This window comes from Lacerta agilis, chromosome 6, assembly GCF_009819535.1.
Source record: "Lacerta agilis isolate rLacAgi1 chromosome 6, rLacAgi1.pri, whole genome shotgun sequence".
Taxonomy (NCBI): domain Eukaryota; kingdom Metazoa; phylum Chordata; class Lepidosauria; order Squamata; family Lacertidae; genus Lacerta; species Lacerta agilis.
Genome location: NC_046317.1, coordinates 23,913,816 through 23,932,572, shown reverse-complemented (window position 1 = coordinate 23,932,572; position 18,757 = coordinate 23,913,816). Strand labels below are relative to the sequence as shown.

Below are 18,757 nucleotides of genomic sequence, written 5' to 3'. Positions count from 1 at the left end.
TGCAACAGATAGTCAGCACTGTTAGAGAGGACCACAATCAAGTCAGCAACCATTTTAGAACACGGCAGAGGACCTATGGCCCTCCAGATGCAGTTTGACTCCAACTTAGATCCGCCCCAGCCACTATGGCTAAAGGTCTGGGATTAGGGAATTTTCAGATACGCTTTGTAGAATGATGAAAGAAGCCTATGCAATTCACCAAAATCATAGTGCTTCAGTATGTGTAACTTTGCAAGATAAACCCCCGGTTTGCTCTTTTTACTAAAAGAAAAGCTAGATTAGATTTTATGTGTAATAGCTTTGAAAATTTTGCTCCAAGAACTCTTACAGAACTGTGGAAGCAGCAGATCCTTGTGAATCCAGATGGCTTATAAACCACGGTGTCAACTAACTTCTATAAAACTTACTAAGGTGGCAAGTAGTCTAGACTAAACTATATAATTGCTCCTTTGGGCAGATTTTTTTTTTTTTGGAGACATGACTTCCCATTTTATTTTACTCAACACCAAGGTCTAAAAATGCATTAGCTTGACATCACATCACCCATAGTCTGCTCCCTAGAACTACACCTTAAAGCAAACTGAAATGTAAAGCCAGCACTTTTTTCACCCCTAATTAAATCATTTGCCATCTGCTCCATACTGTGAAGAAATCATGTTAGCCTGCAGGTTGCTTAATTTGTTTGCTTCTAGTGGTGGTAGTTTGAGCTTATCTGGCACGGTTCCAGTTAAAATCAGAAACTGCCTTTTAATTTTGTATGGAAAGTTTTGTGACATCTACTGCATTCATTATTAACCAGAACTCTCTGCTTTTGGTCTTCAGCAAGTTTGTACAGGAGTTGTAAAAAAAGAAGAAGAAAAGCATCTTACCTTAGTTATGGAACCTAACCAGCTGTGCACTTAAGGAGAAACACTCAAGCCTGATGCTTTGTCCAGGGCAAGGCAGATGCTCCAATGCTTTATTGCCCTGGTTCTTCTTCAGTTAAATCATGTCAACCAACATATTTGAAGCTACACGCAGAAGAGAGAGAATGCCCACTCACAGGCTGACTCAAAAATAAATGCGTAAACAAGAAATTCTGCTTATCTGCTATTAAGAGTTGTTGCTACAATTTTACACTTTTCTTTGTCAACTCTATTGGTAGCCAACATCTTCCAGCAACTTTCAGCATTCACATTCAAGAACATTAACAAGATGATGTGAACTCTATTCAGCAAGGAATGATGACAAATTGAAGAGGCTCTGAGGTAATAGAAATGCACACAGAACCTTATTTTCTGATGCCATTCTCGTTTCTTATACAGTTTTGAGCTGTGTTCCCTGCAGTTTCTACATCCTAGAAAGTAGATATGCTTTTTATACATTATTTTTACATGATATAATTGGCTTCTTTGTGAAAGAGGAAGATGAAAGGCATTTCGAGTGAGTGGTATATATACTATGTTGACATGCAGATCCTTAGGTAAAATACAGTTTAATCTTGTTAACTCACACTCTACTTTGTCAGTCATTCTTTTTACACTCCAGTCAGAATGAAATGAGAGAAAATCAGATTGTAGCATTTGGTACTGCGGTACAGATTTAAGGTATAAACAAGTTGCACTGGGCTGCGTTTCACAGACATATAGACACATGATTTGCCTGTACCCATTTTAAGAGATACAGCAGGAATACTAATAAATGCAGCTACCTTAAATATCCAAAGAACAATCACACTGGCAATATGATTCCAGTACAGAAAGAGAAGCATAAAATGTTTCCACCTTTATTCCAATTTTCTTCAGCACAGCATTTTGCAAATGCAAAAGATATAACTGAACATTAGTTGGCCCTTTTGTACATCTTAAAGCTTTGGAGTGTTGAGGAATCAATAATTCAGGTCCTGCAAACAGTGTATCTAAAGTGATGCATACCTGCTCTATGATGCATGCTTTATGTTGTGATGTTCTGTAGAACTCTGGGTCTTTGCTTCTTTTTAAATCCACAGCACAAGAGAGATGTTACAATAGGAACAATTACTCTAGGTTTGACACTGATCAGAAAGGCAATGATTGTTGAAGACTTGTCCATAGGATGTAGCATCTTAAAGAAATAAATCCATCACTCTACCAGCATATCATCTCAACTCAGTTTATTCAAATATTTGAATAATATCAAGTAGCCATTTCATAAGTAGAGAACAACTGTAGTTATATAAAATTTCAAATATGGACACTCCTTGTTGTGTAACCCATGCAATGTTTTTCCCCCCATAAAAGGATTGGGCTGTGGGCAGATCTCAATATCTGTTAAGTCACCGTTCTAGAAAAATATTTATTCCAATGAAAAAACGAAGGTTGAGTCTGCAGTCAGTCCATAGGAATAGGACTGAGGTTGAGGAATAACCATGGGTAAATTGAGAGTGACAAAGCTGCAGATAAGAAGCAGAAAGGCTGAGAAGGGGGACCTATGGGCAGGCTTCCCCAAACTAAGGTGACCCCCGCTGCCCGCTGCCCACTCTTACCGGTGCAGCACAGCTGCCCACTTTTGGGGCAGCAGAGCGCCGGAAATAGCTTGTGCGCACGCGTCATTTCCAGGTCAGCGGAGCGCCAAAAATAGCTTGTGTGCGTGTGCACGGCCTCTGCAGACCCGAAAGTGCGCCAGAAATGACACTTGTGCACATGCGCACAAGCTATTTCCAGCGCTCCGCAACCCGAAAGTGTGCCGGAAAAAGCGTGCACGCGCTCCCCTGCCCCGCCGCGTGATTGGTGCTGGAGGAACCGGCCCAAGGCCGGTTAAGTTTGGTGACCCCTGCCTATGGGTCTCCAGCTGTTGTTGGACTCCAACGCCCATCAGTCTCAACCAGCATGGTCCATGGCAAGGATGATGGGAGTTGTGGTCCAGCAACATCTGGAGGGTCACACATTTCCCATCTACTTAGAAAGAAAATGATATGTACAAAGTAGAGGCCAGCAGCAATGCACATTAACTTTACTGTTTATACTGCACCACCCACCTTTAGATTAAAAGCTCAAGATAAAAGTGTACGATTGTGTAGTATGTTGGGCTTTGGCTAGGAAGTGTTGGGTTAAGAATCCTGGTTTGACAACTCAGCAAGTCATGGTCTCTCAGCTAAACAGAAGGAATATTTTTTTTTGTATGTGACAGAGATGGTTGAGGAGAGCACAGCAAAGGTGGTCTGCAGTCAGCGAGAGCATGTTTCCTAATTGCTCAGACCTGCAAAAGCAAGTCTCCCTGCAGTTCATTCTTTGGGCCACAGATGGTTGAAAAGTAGAGACTGAACCTTTGTCTGACATTCCTCAAGCTTTCAAGTGCAAGAATCACTGCAGGACTGAATATGAATTATGAATTTTTAGGCTATTGAATAAGCAGGTAGAACACTTTAACTTTACTTCTGCCATTTCTAAAAGAAACACCAAATGTTATACAGTTTTGATGAAGCGTTGCCATCGAGAACAGGGGTGAGGGACCTCCCAGCCCATTGATCTAATTAAACCCACCAGGCCTCCTCATTGGGTCTATGAGGCCATTTTGGCCAAGCCACACTCACCTGCCTTATAGTTAGAGTCGTGGTTGACCCAAAGGCATTTTGGTGGAACTGCCCATCAGTTGATCAACATATCTGCAAAGCCCTCTGCAGTACTGAAGCCCTGGCTATCAGCTGATGGTCACTGCTTGAAGAGAGCCCTGCGCAAGCAACCATCAGCTGACTGACCAGGCTTTGTAGTACAGCTTCGATGATCAACTGGATTGGCTGCATTAGGAAACTCAGTTTTGAGGAGGGGGAAAACATTCCCTCCTGGGTGCAGTTGTGGTTTCCATTTGCTTAAGCATAATAGTTTTTTTAATTAAGTTATACCAACCATGTACAGTAAAGGAGATCCTGGTATGAATCTCTTCTGTCTCTATACATACACACACAAGACTTGCCTGCACTATATTTCCCATTGGTTTTCCTTGCCTGCTCTTGAAACCATTACCAAATTATAGAAGTTTCTATACATTTAAGTCAGATGCATTTTACCTGGGAACTAATATTACATTTTCATCACAGGTACTTTGCTTGAGATCCTTCAAAAGATCAAAAGAGAAAAATCAACTTTGTATGCCACACATAATGTAAAATAATAGTTCACATTACAGACATTTTATTAGTTTTCTTTTAACCTTTTTATTTAGAGAGATATATTCTTGGTAAGGAGATATACCATGAGGAAAGCAATTTCACTGGCTGTGAGGTATGTATATTCTCCACCAAAATACTCCTCACATCTCAACTGCTTTTATAACTTTATTTACACGCAAAACAATATCAATGCTTTTCCTTGGCTTAACTACAGTATTAGTCACCCTACAAGAATAAAATGAAACATTACTTGCATTACAGAACCAGTTTTCAAAAAAGGAATTTGCTTATTTGTTGAAACGTGACATTTCATTTTTGTGAACAGCCAATACTTATTTTGACCAAGACACCTGCACCATATTTTTTTCCATCCTCACAGCACATTTATTTCAATAATTCTGTAAATAGGTCCTTAGCATGAGCATAGTGTTACAGTTTTCATACATATAATTACATCCAAAACAAGTTTTAAAATTCAAATTGTAAACATTCTCTTCATATGTAGAAACTTATTTTTTTGTCCAAGGTGTTATGATTTCTTTAAACAATTGTAAAATGAAAAGTCTAGGCTAAGTCATGTAGTGAGCAATGCTTCTTAGTACATTTCTACAGTATTAAATAAAAGAGGTGGCAAAAAATGTCCTGTAAGCAACTCATACTTAAGCTAGGCATAAAAAGAAAGACTTAACAAAACTGTGATTAAAAATAAAGAAAACTGTGAGTGCTTGATGCAACAAATGGAAGGGGGAAATACCATTACTGCTGACAAAGTTGGAGGTAGCATGGATGCACCATTTTATTGTCAGTGAGAAATGCAAGTGAAGTAAAGTAAAGAATATTTTTTCCTTACCACAAATAGTTTCCAGTACTATGTACATTATTTTTAGAAATTTGTTTAACAAGTTTCCCTCTACTTTTAGTACAAAAGAGTCTCGTGTGATTAAAAAAAACACTTACACAGCTAGATAAGAGTAGTACTAATTGCCCTATTTGAATGGAACAGTCTCTTGAACTATGAAGTACATATTTAATGCCCTAAATTGAGTTAATTGCATTAGCATTTCTTGGTATTGTACAAAACACTACATACATACAAACAAAATATAATATTTTACTAAGCAAGGGTTTTTGTTTGTTTAATAAACAGAGCATTGATTCTGGTAACACTGTAAATAATGTTTTCATTTCATAAAACCTATCTTAAGTACCCATGTGCAACATTTTAAAAACGGCTGCTTACGTGTAATGGGCTTGTATCAATAGTGAACACAGTAAGTGACAAAAAACATAGTAAACTTTAAAAACACATCTTCCACCCTATATAAAATATAAAGACTACTTACGGTAACTGTTTTAAGTACTCAATTGTTTGGATGTTAACTGTCACTCTTCTCCCCATTTTCCGGCTTCAGATTTTATAAACAGATAATTTATTTTAACCTTAAAAAAACTAACAAAGATATTTAAAATGTTCATTCAATGCAATATGAAGTGTTTCCAATGTTCTATGAAGCTGCTTCTGCCATCAGGAAAGAAAATGAAGTTTCAGTAATTGAGGCAGGTTTTTTAAGCAGTGACGTTACTTCCACCATGCCAGCCCCAGTCCGAGGAAGATTTGCGTTGACAATGTGGCGCTGAAGGTGTTTTATCCAGTCTTCTTGAACAGACAAGGGGCCCCGAAACACCAGACCACAAAACCTGCACAGTTTTCAAAATCATCCAAATAAAGCACATTAGCATTGTAATTGAACTTTGTGTTAGGTGCAGTAGATTCACAAAATAATGACAGAAAAACTAAGCCTGAGTATGCATATTGCTGACAGATTTTTTAAAAATCCTGGGTGTTAATTCAGCTATTGTTTATCACAGATATAAGTTAACTCTAGATACAAAAAACAGAAGCATACAACTTTACATCACAAATTATACCTATAATTCAAAAATTAATATAACAGCTAACATGAGGTTCTCGGTCCAGTTCAAGGTACTAGTTATTACCTAAGTAAAGTCCTAATTAGGTAGTACAGTGGTACCTCGTTTTGAGTCCGCCTCGTTAAGTGTCGATTTTGTCGACCGCCCGTGGCAAACCCGGAAGTACCAGAAAGGGTTACTTTTTGGTTTGCCGCTCACGCATGTGCAGAAGCACAAACCGCTCCACGGCTTTGTCATGCAGCGTTTTCGTCTAGCGTCTGGGGCTCCGGAACAGATCCCGGCCGCAAAATAAGGTACGACTGTACCTGTCCTCAAATTAGGTTACCCTTCCTTAAAATCCTAGAGTATGGGGAAGCCTTGCTCATATTCCCTTTCATTAGCAGTGACTTATTTGCTGGGATGCAGGGAAGTAATGAGGGCCTGGGGGGAGTCAAGGAAAATAAGGCTTTCTCAGTTTCCCCCCAAATGACTTCCCATCTCCCCATTTCTCAAATTATCAGCAACACAACTGGTCAGTTAGTTAAGTATTTCCATTTATTTACTTGATTTGGGGGCCAGCTAGCGGCTACACTCGTGCATGGTGAGCATAATTAGGTCCACAGGTCACTAGATAACTATACTTTTTGTACATACATGACACTCAAATACAAGATGCATTTCTACAAATTGGAAACAAGCTATAGCTACTCCAAATGACCCAATGCAGTCCCACATATACCTGCACCGGAGTATGTAAACTTCATCAGCACCATGAGGTAATGGCAGAATTTTTTTCTTGCTCCCAGATCTTGATCTTGATTTTTTTTGCTTACAATCTATGGCTATGAAGAGAAAAAAAAATCACGTAGATAGATATATGTTTTGAGCACTTTACTGGATAATTCCCACCCCCCGAAATATGTTAAAGGATACTTCTATTCTCACTTATTAAATTATGTAACTTGAAAATATGCACTTTCCAATTCATCATAAAGCTGAAGTGTGCACACCATTTTCATGCACAAATGAGCTTACATGCTTGACACCTACAGTTTAAGTTTAGTTTTAAAACATGTATATTTGATGACCAAACCACATTTCAGACTACTAAGTCATTCTACCTAACTGGTAACCCAAGCATCATGCTTTGCTTGTAAATTTTATCAATATAGAGGCCTTCAATATCATTTGTTTTCATCATGCAGCCAACAACCATAACTCAAAAGGACCAATGATTAAATATAAAGTATGTTTTGACAAACTTCATAACTAGAACTTTTGTATATATTACATTGAAACGTTTTCTGTTCTGTATGCTAAAGGAGTCTTATGATAATGGTTTTGTTTTGGTTTTAAGTTCTTAAGGCTGAAGAGTATCTGGATCTTCAACCATTGCTGATTGTCCCTTTAATAAGGTGTACTGGAATCAGATGTGCTACAGAATTATTACTGATTTGTGTCAGGGTGATGTGAATTCTTTTGAGGTACAAAAGGAAATAAAGCAATGTAGGGAATTCAAAAGGAAGAGCCTAGTCTGACAAGAATGCACTGTTTAGTTCCTAATGCAATTGAACATGAAACACTTAGGATATTTTGGAAAATGAATGCATGCCCCTTTATCCAAGCACATGTGCCAGCAGTACAAAAGAGCTGGAAACAAAGCAAGAATCCTACTTGCAAAGACCTACTTAAGTTTGTGATTAATGTAAACCTCTTCTACAGAGAAGGATAATGTCAGAAACTGTGTAAAGCAAAATGCTCTCAATATAATATAACCTCCAAATTCCTCATCTAAGCTACTTATGGCATGAAGAAGATAAAAGGCAGGACAGTCTGCAGTTTCCATCTGACAGCTACTACAACCTAACAATCAGAATACAGTGGTACTTTGGGTTAAGAACCTAATTTGTTCTGGAGGTCCGTTCTTAACCTGAAACTGTTCTTAACCTGAGTACCATTTTAGCTAATGGGACCTCCCGCTGCTGCTGCGCCCCCAGAGCATGATTTCTGTTCTTATCCTGAAGCAAAGTTCTTAACCTGAAGCGTTATTTCTGGGATAGCGGAATCTGTAACCTGAAGACTCTGTAACCTGAAGCGTCTGTAACCCGAGGTACCACTGTATATGCTGGAATCCAGTGAGTTAAAATAAACTTTAAAAGACCTTAACAGCAAGCTTTTGTCCATACCTCAAATCAAATAACAACATTTTCAAACAAAAATCCACAAACTACAGGATGAGGTGTTTCTTACAATCACCTAGATGATGATGATGATGATGATGATGATAATAATAATAATAATAATAATAATATACAGAAATGGAAAATGTATTGGGTTGCTGCACTCAAAAACCACTGAGCATCACCAAGGAAATTCTCTCTTCGGAATGAAACTATGCTAATTGTATTGGTATTGGAGACGCCATACCATCCATAACAGCATTTTTTGGCCACTATTTAAAGGACAGACATTGGCAAAAAAGGAAGAACGCACAGTTCCAAATAACACCTATCTCCGCATGTCTGTCTTGGATATATAAATGGCAAAACTAGGCTAAAGAATTATTAAAGACCACTATATGGAGAGCAGGACCAAGAATAGCAAAAAGCTCACTATTGCTTAGTTCCTCACATTTTCTTAGATTTGATTTCCCAAGATAACCAGTTTGGGGGGCGGCGGAATAAAATCTACATCTCTTCCCAATTCTCAAATTATTAGACCTGCCATCAGCAAATGCTCTAGGGGTATGAGATTACACCAGCTATTTGCTCTAAAGCTAGCTCTTCTCTTGCACAGATTACTGAAAGCTAAAATAGTTCTGGGACTTAGATTTAGAATGTCCTCCTGGAGGCAAAAACTCTAGATGTCACAGCACACTAACCATACCAAATGACTGAAAAGCTTACATAGGCTGTAGAAGAAATGCAACCATGAATAGTGTGGAAAATATATATGTATCTTTAACTTAGCCCTGCTGATAAACACCCATTACAACCACAACAACCACTCCCTGGATTTCACCTTTTTATAGCAGTCTGGATAACAAAGCATGGGCATAAGATTTGATCAACTAAGAGCTTAAACAAGAACCAAAACAATATATTACAGGCATTAATGTATGCAGAAATTAGATTAATTTAACAACTGCAGGTTAATATATTATTAAAGATAAAACGTTACAACTTCAAATGTTATGCCTTATTTAAACTTGGCATAATTGCCATGGAATGTGAAATGGAATATAGAATCTCCTTTCCCTATTTAACCTTATATTTAAATTAGGACTTAATTCCCCATCCTCCCTATACCAGCCAGCAGTCACAAAGCAAGACTAGGGCCTACAATGATATCTTCTCTCAGTTCCAACCCTCACTTTGCTTCTCACTGGCCTGATAAATCTTCAGTCACAGCAAATATGCTTTTCTGAGGATAAAGTTCTCACTTGAGTCAGAACCACCATCTTAAAGATTCCAAGCTGCCTGTTTGCTGGAGCCTATCTGCTTCCTTAAGCACATGTCTTCCAGAAGTGTCTACCTCAGTGTTTTTCAACCTTTTTTGGGCAAAGGCACACTTGTTTCATGAAAAAAATCACGAGGCACACCACCATTAGAAAATGTTAAAAAAATTAACTCTGTGCCTATATTGACTATATATAAAGTAATTTTTCAATTTTTCCCACGGCACACCAGGCAACATCTCGCGGCACACTAGTGTGCCGCGGAACAGTGGTTGAAAAACACTGGTCTACCTCCAGCTGCTTTCTTCTGGTTCTTCCTCTAGGATTACCTTAAACTATGAGTCTTCATCTCATGACCACTTGGCAAACCTCAACTCCACTAATATTTTTGTCATCTCTGCCTTGTATACCATATATACTTGAGCATAAGCCTAGTTTTTCAGCACATTTTTTGTGCTGAAAAAGCTGCCCTCGGCTTATACTTGAGTGAGGCGAGCGGTGGGGGCGGCGAGAAAGAAGCCCTTTCTCTCCGTTCATGCTGCCACCCGCTCTCCCCAGTCAACCATTCCTTAAGAAGCGTACAAGAACAGCGGTTCTTTACTCTCCCCAGGCAGCTTGTTCCATTCCTGAACTGCTCGCATAAATGCAAACTTGGCAAAGGAGGAAGAGGAAGGAGCAGCCCAAACGGCTGCTTTTGGGCTGCTCGTTCCTCCTCCTCCTCCACAGCGGCAAAGGTGAATCGGCTTATACTTGAGTCAATAAGCTTTCCCAGGTTTTTGTAGGAAAATTAGGTGCCTCGGTTTATATTTGGGTCGGCTTATACTCGGGTATATACGGTATTTTGCTGGCCAGTCAATAGTGCCCCCTTCTATTGGTCTTTACCCAAGGACCAATATGAGTTATTTTACAGTGGCGGTCAAAAAACCCCCAATCAGGTTAGTCCCTTCTAATGCCTCTGATCAGTAAAATTACCCAAGGCATTCATTTTCAATGGCAAAGCCCCATGCACTGAAGTTCCCAAGTTCCCAATAACCAGCTTGCTTGGAAAGTGCTGTGAAAGGGACTTTGACAGATGTGTTGTCTTGGGTTACGGACATCCCAAAATTGTTGAGCTGTTTTTTAGAAGGCGTTTCCCCCCAAAAAGAAAACATTATTTTTCAACTGACTTGCCTAAGATCCAGCTCAAAGCACCACCAGCCAAAGTTAATCCATGGGGGTGGGGCCAGATGAGGTTTTGGCCTGCTCAGCCAAGAGGCTCCCTTCCCCTGCTATTGAGTGTTTCCTGTATTGGCAGGAACTTGAACTGGATGCACCTTCCAACTCTCATTTTTAGAGCACTATCTAAGGAAGCAGAGTCAAATAAAAGAAAGGCACCTGGAAGGCACCAAAGTTGCAATAGAAGGTAAATGCTAGACTAAGGGAGAAGAATCTTCAAGAAACACAGCGAAGTACAACAGGGGAAAGATCTCAAGAGAAACAAAGGAAGTCTCCTTGCCATTCCTGAATATGCCAGGCTGATGATGATAGCTTGCCAAGGAATCACCATTTAAACACTTTCTACAAAACTTGTAGAAAAGAAAGCTAATTCCAATGGTAAAGGAATATAGCATGTTACCAGATCACCACTGACAGTGAGCCATATAAATTCTTACAAGAATGATAAAAGCTGCATGTTTTTCACAACAAAGTTTTATGGAAGCCAATTATCAAACATAAATGGATAGTACAATACTGAGCAACATAAAATCTGTAAGCTTCTTACATAGCATTTCGTGTGTTAGCTAGTAATACTTGAACTCGGATTAACATTAAACTATTTGTTAACAGGAATGATCTTCCCTACAAAAATAACCAAGAAGTATGCCACAGAAAGTTTAAATGCTGTCTTTTTACTGTGCTTTAACATGTGTGTCCAACACAACAGTTCTGCAACCTCAAGAAGTTATCTGTAACTTAGACAACTGTGTTCTCTAATAATATGAATAAATTTATTCTCCATCTGCAGCCATATACATAAACAGCTAATGTTTCACAGGCAAATATCAAACTTATGGTAATGTTTATTGGAAACTGTGGAAAGAAAGTTTTCTAACAAATGATCTGTGACCAACATAGCATGTGGCAATTTACTGACAGACACATACAAATAAATGACTCCGCAGCAAGATCCTGCACATATGACACTTATCTATGCATTCAAATTGCAGGTCAAGTGCATGTGGGATGTTGCAAAACCCGAAGGAATCAACACTTGGTTGTGGCAACACCCTAATGTTTTGTTTCTTCTCAAGTAAACGTTTATCATCAACTGCAGGGAAGACAAACGTCAGGGAAGTCTCCCTTTTTAAGAAGAGGTTTGCATATTCAAAGATCATATTGCCCATCACTTAGCCAACTGCCCTCTCTCAAATGCAAAAATAATGAAGTTCCCAACTGACACCAGTACTTTGGTGATTCTTCCTGCTTCTGTGCTTTCTTTTGGAATAACATTTCCTATGGCAGCATCAGCCTAGCTAGCAGAAGCAAACCAGGAAGGGCCTGAAACATCTGAGTGGAAGCTGGTAGAAGCTTCTACATGCTTCAATAAAGTGGGGTGGGGGTCTAGTAGAAAAATATGTTTCTACACTTTTCTAAGTCACACCCAAGTTGAAGTTACTGATAAATAACCATTAAAAGCTATCTATCTACTAAACATATTAATGTGTAATCTTTCTTCTAGAAGCAATAAAAGGTAAAGGTAAAGGACCCTTGGATGGTTAAGTCCAGTCTAAGGCAACTATGGGGTGTGGCGCTCATCTTGCTTTTCAGGCTGAGGGAGCTGGTGTTTGTCCACAGACAGCTTTCCGGGTCATGTGGCCAGCATGACTAAACCGCTTCTGGCACAATGTGACACCATGACGGAAGCCAGAGCGCACAGAAATGCCATTTACCTTCCTGCCACAGCGGTACCTATTTATCTACTTGCACTGGTGTGCTTTTGAACTGCTAGGTTGGCAGGAGCTGGGACAGAGCAATGGGAGCTCACCCCATCACATGGATTCAAACTGCCGGCCTTCCGATCGGCAAACCCAAGAGGCTCAGTGGTTTAGAACTTTAGACCACAGCTCCACCCACTCCCTAAAAGCAATAATGTATGTTCAACCTCCCGTTGTCTGACGCTCAATCAGTACAGCACGAGACTCTTAATTTCAGGTTCATGGGTTCGAGCCCCATGTTGGGCAAAAGATTCCTGTACTGCAGGGGGTTGGACTAGATGACCCTCCTGGACCCTTCCAACTCTACAATTCTATGACTCTTATTCAAACTGTAAGCTTCAGGAGGCCAGGAAACTGTCTTTTTCTGTAAAGCTCTGCAAGGTACCCTACATTCATGGTATAGTACAAATAAATAATCACCGAAGTTGTAGGGAAGGAATTGTGACAGTGCTGAGACAAATTTAAATGATACACCTGACAACACATTTACGCTACGTAAATTGTGCATTGTGGTGTCATGGTGGTCACAAGAACTATTGTATGTGAAACAAAAAATTCAGCTAACATCCAATTACATTTTCTTAATGCTAATAAACTCCAAGACGAGAATACATGCCCATTTAGGGCAGGATTCCTCTAACCAGCTCAATCAGCGGAAGCCCTATGCAAGAGCTTCAGCTTATTCTTCTAGTTTCGCCACACAACCAATTACCCATCTTACACTAACTGGAAATAAATGAAAGATTACCCCCAAAAAAATAAACTTACACATTTTGATTCCAAATTATTTCTAATGACTTCAGAAAATAATTCTCAAAATATCAGTGCAATAAATTATCACCAACAAAACTTAAATGAATTTTTTAGGGAAAATATTTAAAAATCCAACCACAAAGTATGCTGTAATACATTATCACAGATCTGATCACCCCACTTCAACACGCATAAAAGAAAGTAAAAAAAGGTAAAGTCAACGAAAATTATTTGGGATTCATAATACCTTGCAAATGCAGTTAGGACTAGAAATAGCCCAATACATTTTGGTGATGGGGCAGGGAATCCAAATCCCTTCAAAAATATAAAACTATTGACTATTGGTGTTACCATCTGAGGTAACCCACCCCAGCTTAGGATAGTCCTGATCAGAACTTTACATTTCCACCTTACTATTTTATCTTATCTTAGGCCATGCAACCCACGTGTCTTTTGTGCTATAGAATCTAAAGACAATTTGGAAACATCAGCTGGAGCAGAATTCAGTGGTCAGGTTGCTCATCGGGGCGAGACAGTTTGAGCATATAATGCCAATCCTGACCCAACTGCCCTGCCAGTGAATTTTGGGGCCCTATTCAAAGTGCTGGTTTTGATCTGCAAAGTCTTAAATTGCTCAGGAGCACAATACCTCAAGGATTGTCTATGAGCCTACCCGGACCCTATGATCATCATCTGAGGCCCTTCTTTGTGTGCCTCCTCCATGAGAGGTCTGGAGGGTGGAAACACGAGAACAGGCCTTTTCTGCAGTGGCTCCCCGTTTGTGGATTAGGACCACAATATGGTTCAACCTCAAGGAGCAGCTCTCCGCATATGAATCGACCTGGACCCTGTGATCATCAAAGGCGGCCTTTCTTCATATGCCTTCTTCGCAAGAGGTCCAGAGAGTGGCAACACAAGAATGGGCCTTTTCTGTGGTGGCTCCCTGCTTGTGGAATGCTCTCCCCCAGGGAGGCTTGCCTGGCCCCTTCGTTACATATCTTTAGGCACTAGGAAAACACATTCCTCTTCTTCCAGGTCTTTGGCTAATTAAATAATCTATAATCTATGTATCTAGATACTGTTTTTGTTTGTTACTAGGTTGTTCATTTTTGCGTTTTTGTATTGTAAACTGCCCTGCGATCCTTGGATAAATTTAATTAATAACAACAACAACAACAACAACAACAACAACAACAACAACAACAACACAGTACTAGTAGTAGAAGTAGTAGTAGTAGTAGTAGTAGTAATAGAATGAAAACACAGTTTCTCTACAAGATGAAAAGCAGTAAGAGCGTGCATTTCATTTAACTGGTAGACTCATGAATTAAAGGCTGTCTATTGGAACTGAACATATTGCAGAGTTTAGGGAGCTAAAGCATTAGATAGAAGTAGATTATGTGTGCTCAGTGGATAATCCCGGTACGAAACAAAATAGCATTACCTGAATTCTAGAGCCTATGATGACCTCCTAGTCTCTGACATCAAATATCAAGACATAATATAAGCATTATGTAAATAGTAGTACTAGATCATGTGACTAGCCTCTCAAATTATATAAATTCAGTTTTAAGACATATATTTGCATGAAATTAAGACTTCATCTTAAAAGTGCACCTGGTTATAATTGAAACTTACTATACCTGATTTTTTTAAAAAAATAAAATAAAACCATGTGTTTTTATACACCTTGAAATTCACAGACTAAACACAAACAGTGATTATTAAGAAGATAAACAGTATTCACTCTTCATTGTAAACTGCTTATTTACCATCAAGCAGTATATAAATTTCGTTAAATAAATAAAAACTAGGGTGTCCCAGACCAGACTCAAGTTGCAACTGACAGTTAAGGGTAGAGCGATCTAATGATAACAGGAATGTCCTGGAACTAATCCCTAAGCAGTTTGGTCAGGGAGAATGCAATGTTCCAGGCTGACAATGACCATCACTAACCTAAATCTTACCCTTTTCATGGTAGCATCTGTATCTAATCACTGGGCTCAATTGACCATTAGAGGAAAGGGCATGCTCATGTTCTCCACAAGCCATTAAATAAACAAAGGCAGAGGAGTGAAAAATGCCAATGTCTTGACCAGAAGCTCATGTAGCCCTGGGAAAAACACTCCTTTCAGCTTCAGTGAGTTTGATAGTTGATAGTTTTTCTCCTATTCAAAAGTAAAATACAAAAGGTCCCATAGCAATTGTCACATATAAAAATAAAGGTCATTTATGCATACAATTATGCAACTAGGGCACAAAACTGAAAATTGCTCAAAGGAATTTATGGTCATGACATTTCCTTCAAAAATATGTAACACTACAAAAAAATACTAGTCCTAGGTATTAAAATTAAGCTGAAAAGAAGAAAAATAATTACGTAGTACAGCAATTAACATGACCTTTGAACACAGGGGCATTACATTTTTGTCACAGAAGAGTAACCATTTAATTTATTTTCTTTCCCTAAAATGCAGCTTTCTCTCATCTAGGGAAACTGCTAAAAGAAATAAGAGGAAACAATGAAATTTAAAGAAGTGGTGTCAAACTGAAGACAAACATCCGGATTTTGCTCTCAAATTCTCATAGGAAAATTGGTAGTAGAATTCTTCACTTGAATTGACAATACTGAATAGCCAGGCACAGTCTACAACTGAAAGGGATTTATTTCCAGATCACACAGATAGAGTTAAGAGACATCCGTTTATGATTTGCAAAGCATAAAAAAATTGTGACAATATCCATTGCAGTCTCCAGGTTTGCAGATAAATTAAACATCTGTATGGAAATGTTGCAGGCTATTTATGTATTAACATTCCACCCCTTCAGTGTTGCCAGAGGGTAATTACACAATTAAACCTATGAAACTAAGCAATAAATTAAAAGTATTCCAATTCATTTTGACTGTGTATCCATTTGCAAGCGTTATGGCAAAGTATGACATTTACAATAACAGAAGCCTGATATTAAGAACCTATCAAACTTCTAAGGACTAGACAGTTTATGATTAAGTGCTTGATCATTTACAGTGTTTTTATAAGCCACCTTGGAGCCTAAGCCAAAGTAATGTTACCACCCCATGAAGGGAGCAGGAATAGATCATGGACTGAGAACGCCCAGCCCCGACTCTTAAGCACTCCATTTCACTATAGCAGCCTTAATGGAAGTTATATTGGTGCAAACATTGGTCATGGTGAGCACGATATAGTGTTTGCTTTTGGCCAGGAATTGAAAGTCAGCTTCAAACCTGATTTCAAATTCTGGTATAAAATGAGCTCCGGTTTGTGCTAACCACGGATAATGGCAATCCTAAAATAGCTTGGTTATGGGTTAGGAAAGGAGAGCATGCTTCCTTTATCACACTTAAGGATCACAACTTTATAGCTACACCAACTCAGCTTTAAAGCTAGGAGACAGATTAGAACCCTAGTTTGGTTGGCTGTTGAATGGAAATAGTAGCTATCAAACTATTTTGAGGACTAACTGGTATTTTAAGGCTTTGACTTAGAAATAGTGGTTTCCTTAAATTTCATGCTTCCATGTAAGCCATTTGAGCCCCACTGAGGAATCTGATTTTTCCTAAATTGTACTGGCTTGAGCCTGCACTTGAAGAGAGGGGATTGTTATACACTGAAAGCTTGACTACCCCATAAGTAGTCTGGTAACATCTTTTGTTTGGACCAATGGTCTTCAGATTTTCAATTTGAGAACCCACATGCATTTCTGGGACCCATTTCTTAAGTATTTGGATTGTGGCTGCAATCCACCTTAGATCAGACTGTGAATCAATAGTGGGTTAGGGCCCATCAGTTGAAGACCACTGGTTTAGACTACTGCAGTTAGGAGGATCTGATTTATATAAAAGTCCCAGGACTGTCAAAATCCAAGTACAGTATAAAGCACCAAATGGATACACAAAACACAGCAGCCCTTTCTTGTTACTATTTCATTTTTGTGGAAGACCAAAGTAAAAAAAAAAAAAAGTAACTGATAATAAATATATGGGAGAAAATAAGAGTAGCTTTTGTTGAAAATGATGTGCTGAAAATTGTACCACGTATAATTGTCTATGTTTATCCGTGCTTGTTCTCAATTCACCTAACAAATAATTGGCGAAAATCTCCCTCATTTATAAAAGCAGCTCCTTTTGCATTTAGCCAGAAAACAAAAAGGCATTCCGCTCTCAACTGTTTGTACACATGAAAATAATGCTGGATCTAAAATGAACCAATGAAAATAAAAACCAGGCATGGAAAAAAATGGACATTAGCAACGTAAGTTTACAAGTTGCTAAAGGTTCTGTTACTCAAATTCAACTTCTGTTTCAGAAAAATTTAAATGTCAACTGAATTAGCATATGAATCTGTCAAGTCTGATGAGGAAAACGTATACAGACAGACTTGATTTTACATCTGTAACAAACATACCTGTCCCAGTCAAAAGTCCAGCACTCTTCTTTCGTGCATAAGCGCGCAAATGGTTGGACAGGCTAACAGCACTTGTAAACGCCGTTTTGCAATGCACACACGTTCTAAGCTTCACAGGCATACCTATCATTCAAAAGAAAACTATAATCCAGTTCTCTCTTTAAAAGTGAAACTCTCAAAAGCGTTTTGGAAAATTCTGTATTAAAAGTTGCTTTTACGCAGGTTCACTACATCATCAACGTATTTATTTCATAAACTAGAGAGAGCCAAGCTCATGGCGATTACTTCTGCATGTGGCGTTTAGCATGAATCGTGCTATTTTGTACAAAAAAAAAATGGAAGGCATGATTTGAATTCCTAAGCTTCTTTGAATTATCACTTTCCTGCTTATCTTCACATTGTACAGATTATTTCCTAAACCCAAAATATAATTCTGCAATTTGAATAGCACAGTTCTGTTAAGAAGTTTCAAGGCTTCTAATGTTCCCAATAAAGAGAATTATAAAGTCTAGTTGACAAAGTGGTAATTAAAGTGTTTTACCCACAAGACTGTAAAAGGCTCAATACTAAATTAGGTTGCTGATGAAGGCTGGGAGAAAAAGGTGGTAAAACACACCACTGCACAGCTGTTAGACAAAACATTTTATTTGGTGCATTTTATCTTCATTACTCTGAATGCGCAATCAATAATGAAAGTTAATGATTTGTAGTTTTTGCTAAAATCTTTGTGCTAAATAAATGATCAACAAACATCGCAGGAAAGAACACACAGTCAAACCATACTACACTGTTTCAGACAAAGAAACCAATAAAAATGGTTTCTTCTCAACTTTACTTTCATAGAGGCACAACAATTTTCACTGTCCTCAGAAATATATTGTCTTAGACAACACATTCAACAAATTGGGAAAGGGTTTTTCATTTATTTGAAAGCTTTTTTATCAAAACAAGAATCTTGTCAAGTAATAATAATAATAATAATAATATTTATATGCCACCCATCTGGCTGGGTTGCCCCATTCTGGGCTGCTTCCAACACATGAAAAAACAAAAGTTTAGATTTATTGCAATGTATCTTCTTTTATTGAAGAATAACTATAGACACTAA

General features: G+C 38.5%; 1 protein-coding gene across 7 annotated transcripts in view; it reads right to left on the bottom strand.

Moving 5' to 3' along the window:
* Positions 1-4,155: 4,155 nt before the first annotated feature.
* Positions 4,156-18,757, bottom strand: part of ZNF644 (zinc finger protein 644) — a 56,587-nt gene continuing 41,985 nt past the window's right edge. For 4 of the 7 annotated variants that reach the window (XM_033151618.1, XM_033151617.1, XM_033151623.1 and 1 more), the window contains 3 exons: positions 17,650-17,772; positions 6,777-6,879; positions 4,156-5,824 (listed from right to left, as the gene is read on the bottom strand). In XM_033151618.1, the coding sequence (XP_033007509.1) occupies positions 5,632-5,824; positions 6,777-6,879; positions 17,650-17,772 (419 nt within the window). In that variant the 3' untranslated portion in view covers positions 4,156-5,631. Of the gene's footprint in view, positions 5,825-6,776; positions 6,880-15,192; positions 15,391-17,649; positions 17,773-18,757 lie in introns of those variants that run through there. The other 3 variants (XM_033151621.1, XM_033151624.1, XM_033151622.1) reach the window with 2 other exon arrangements.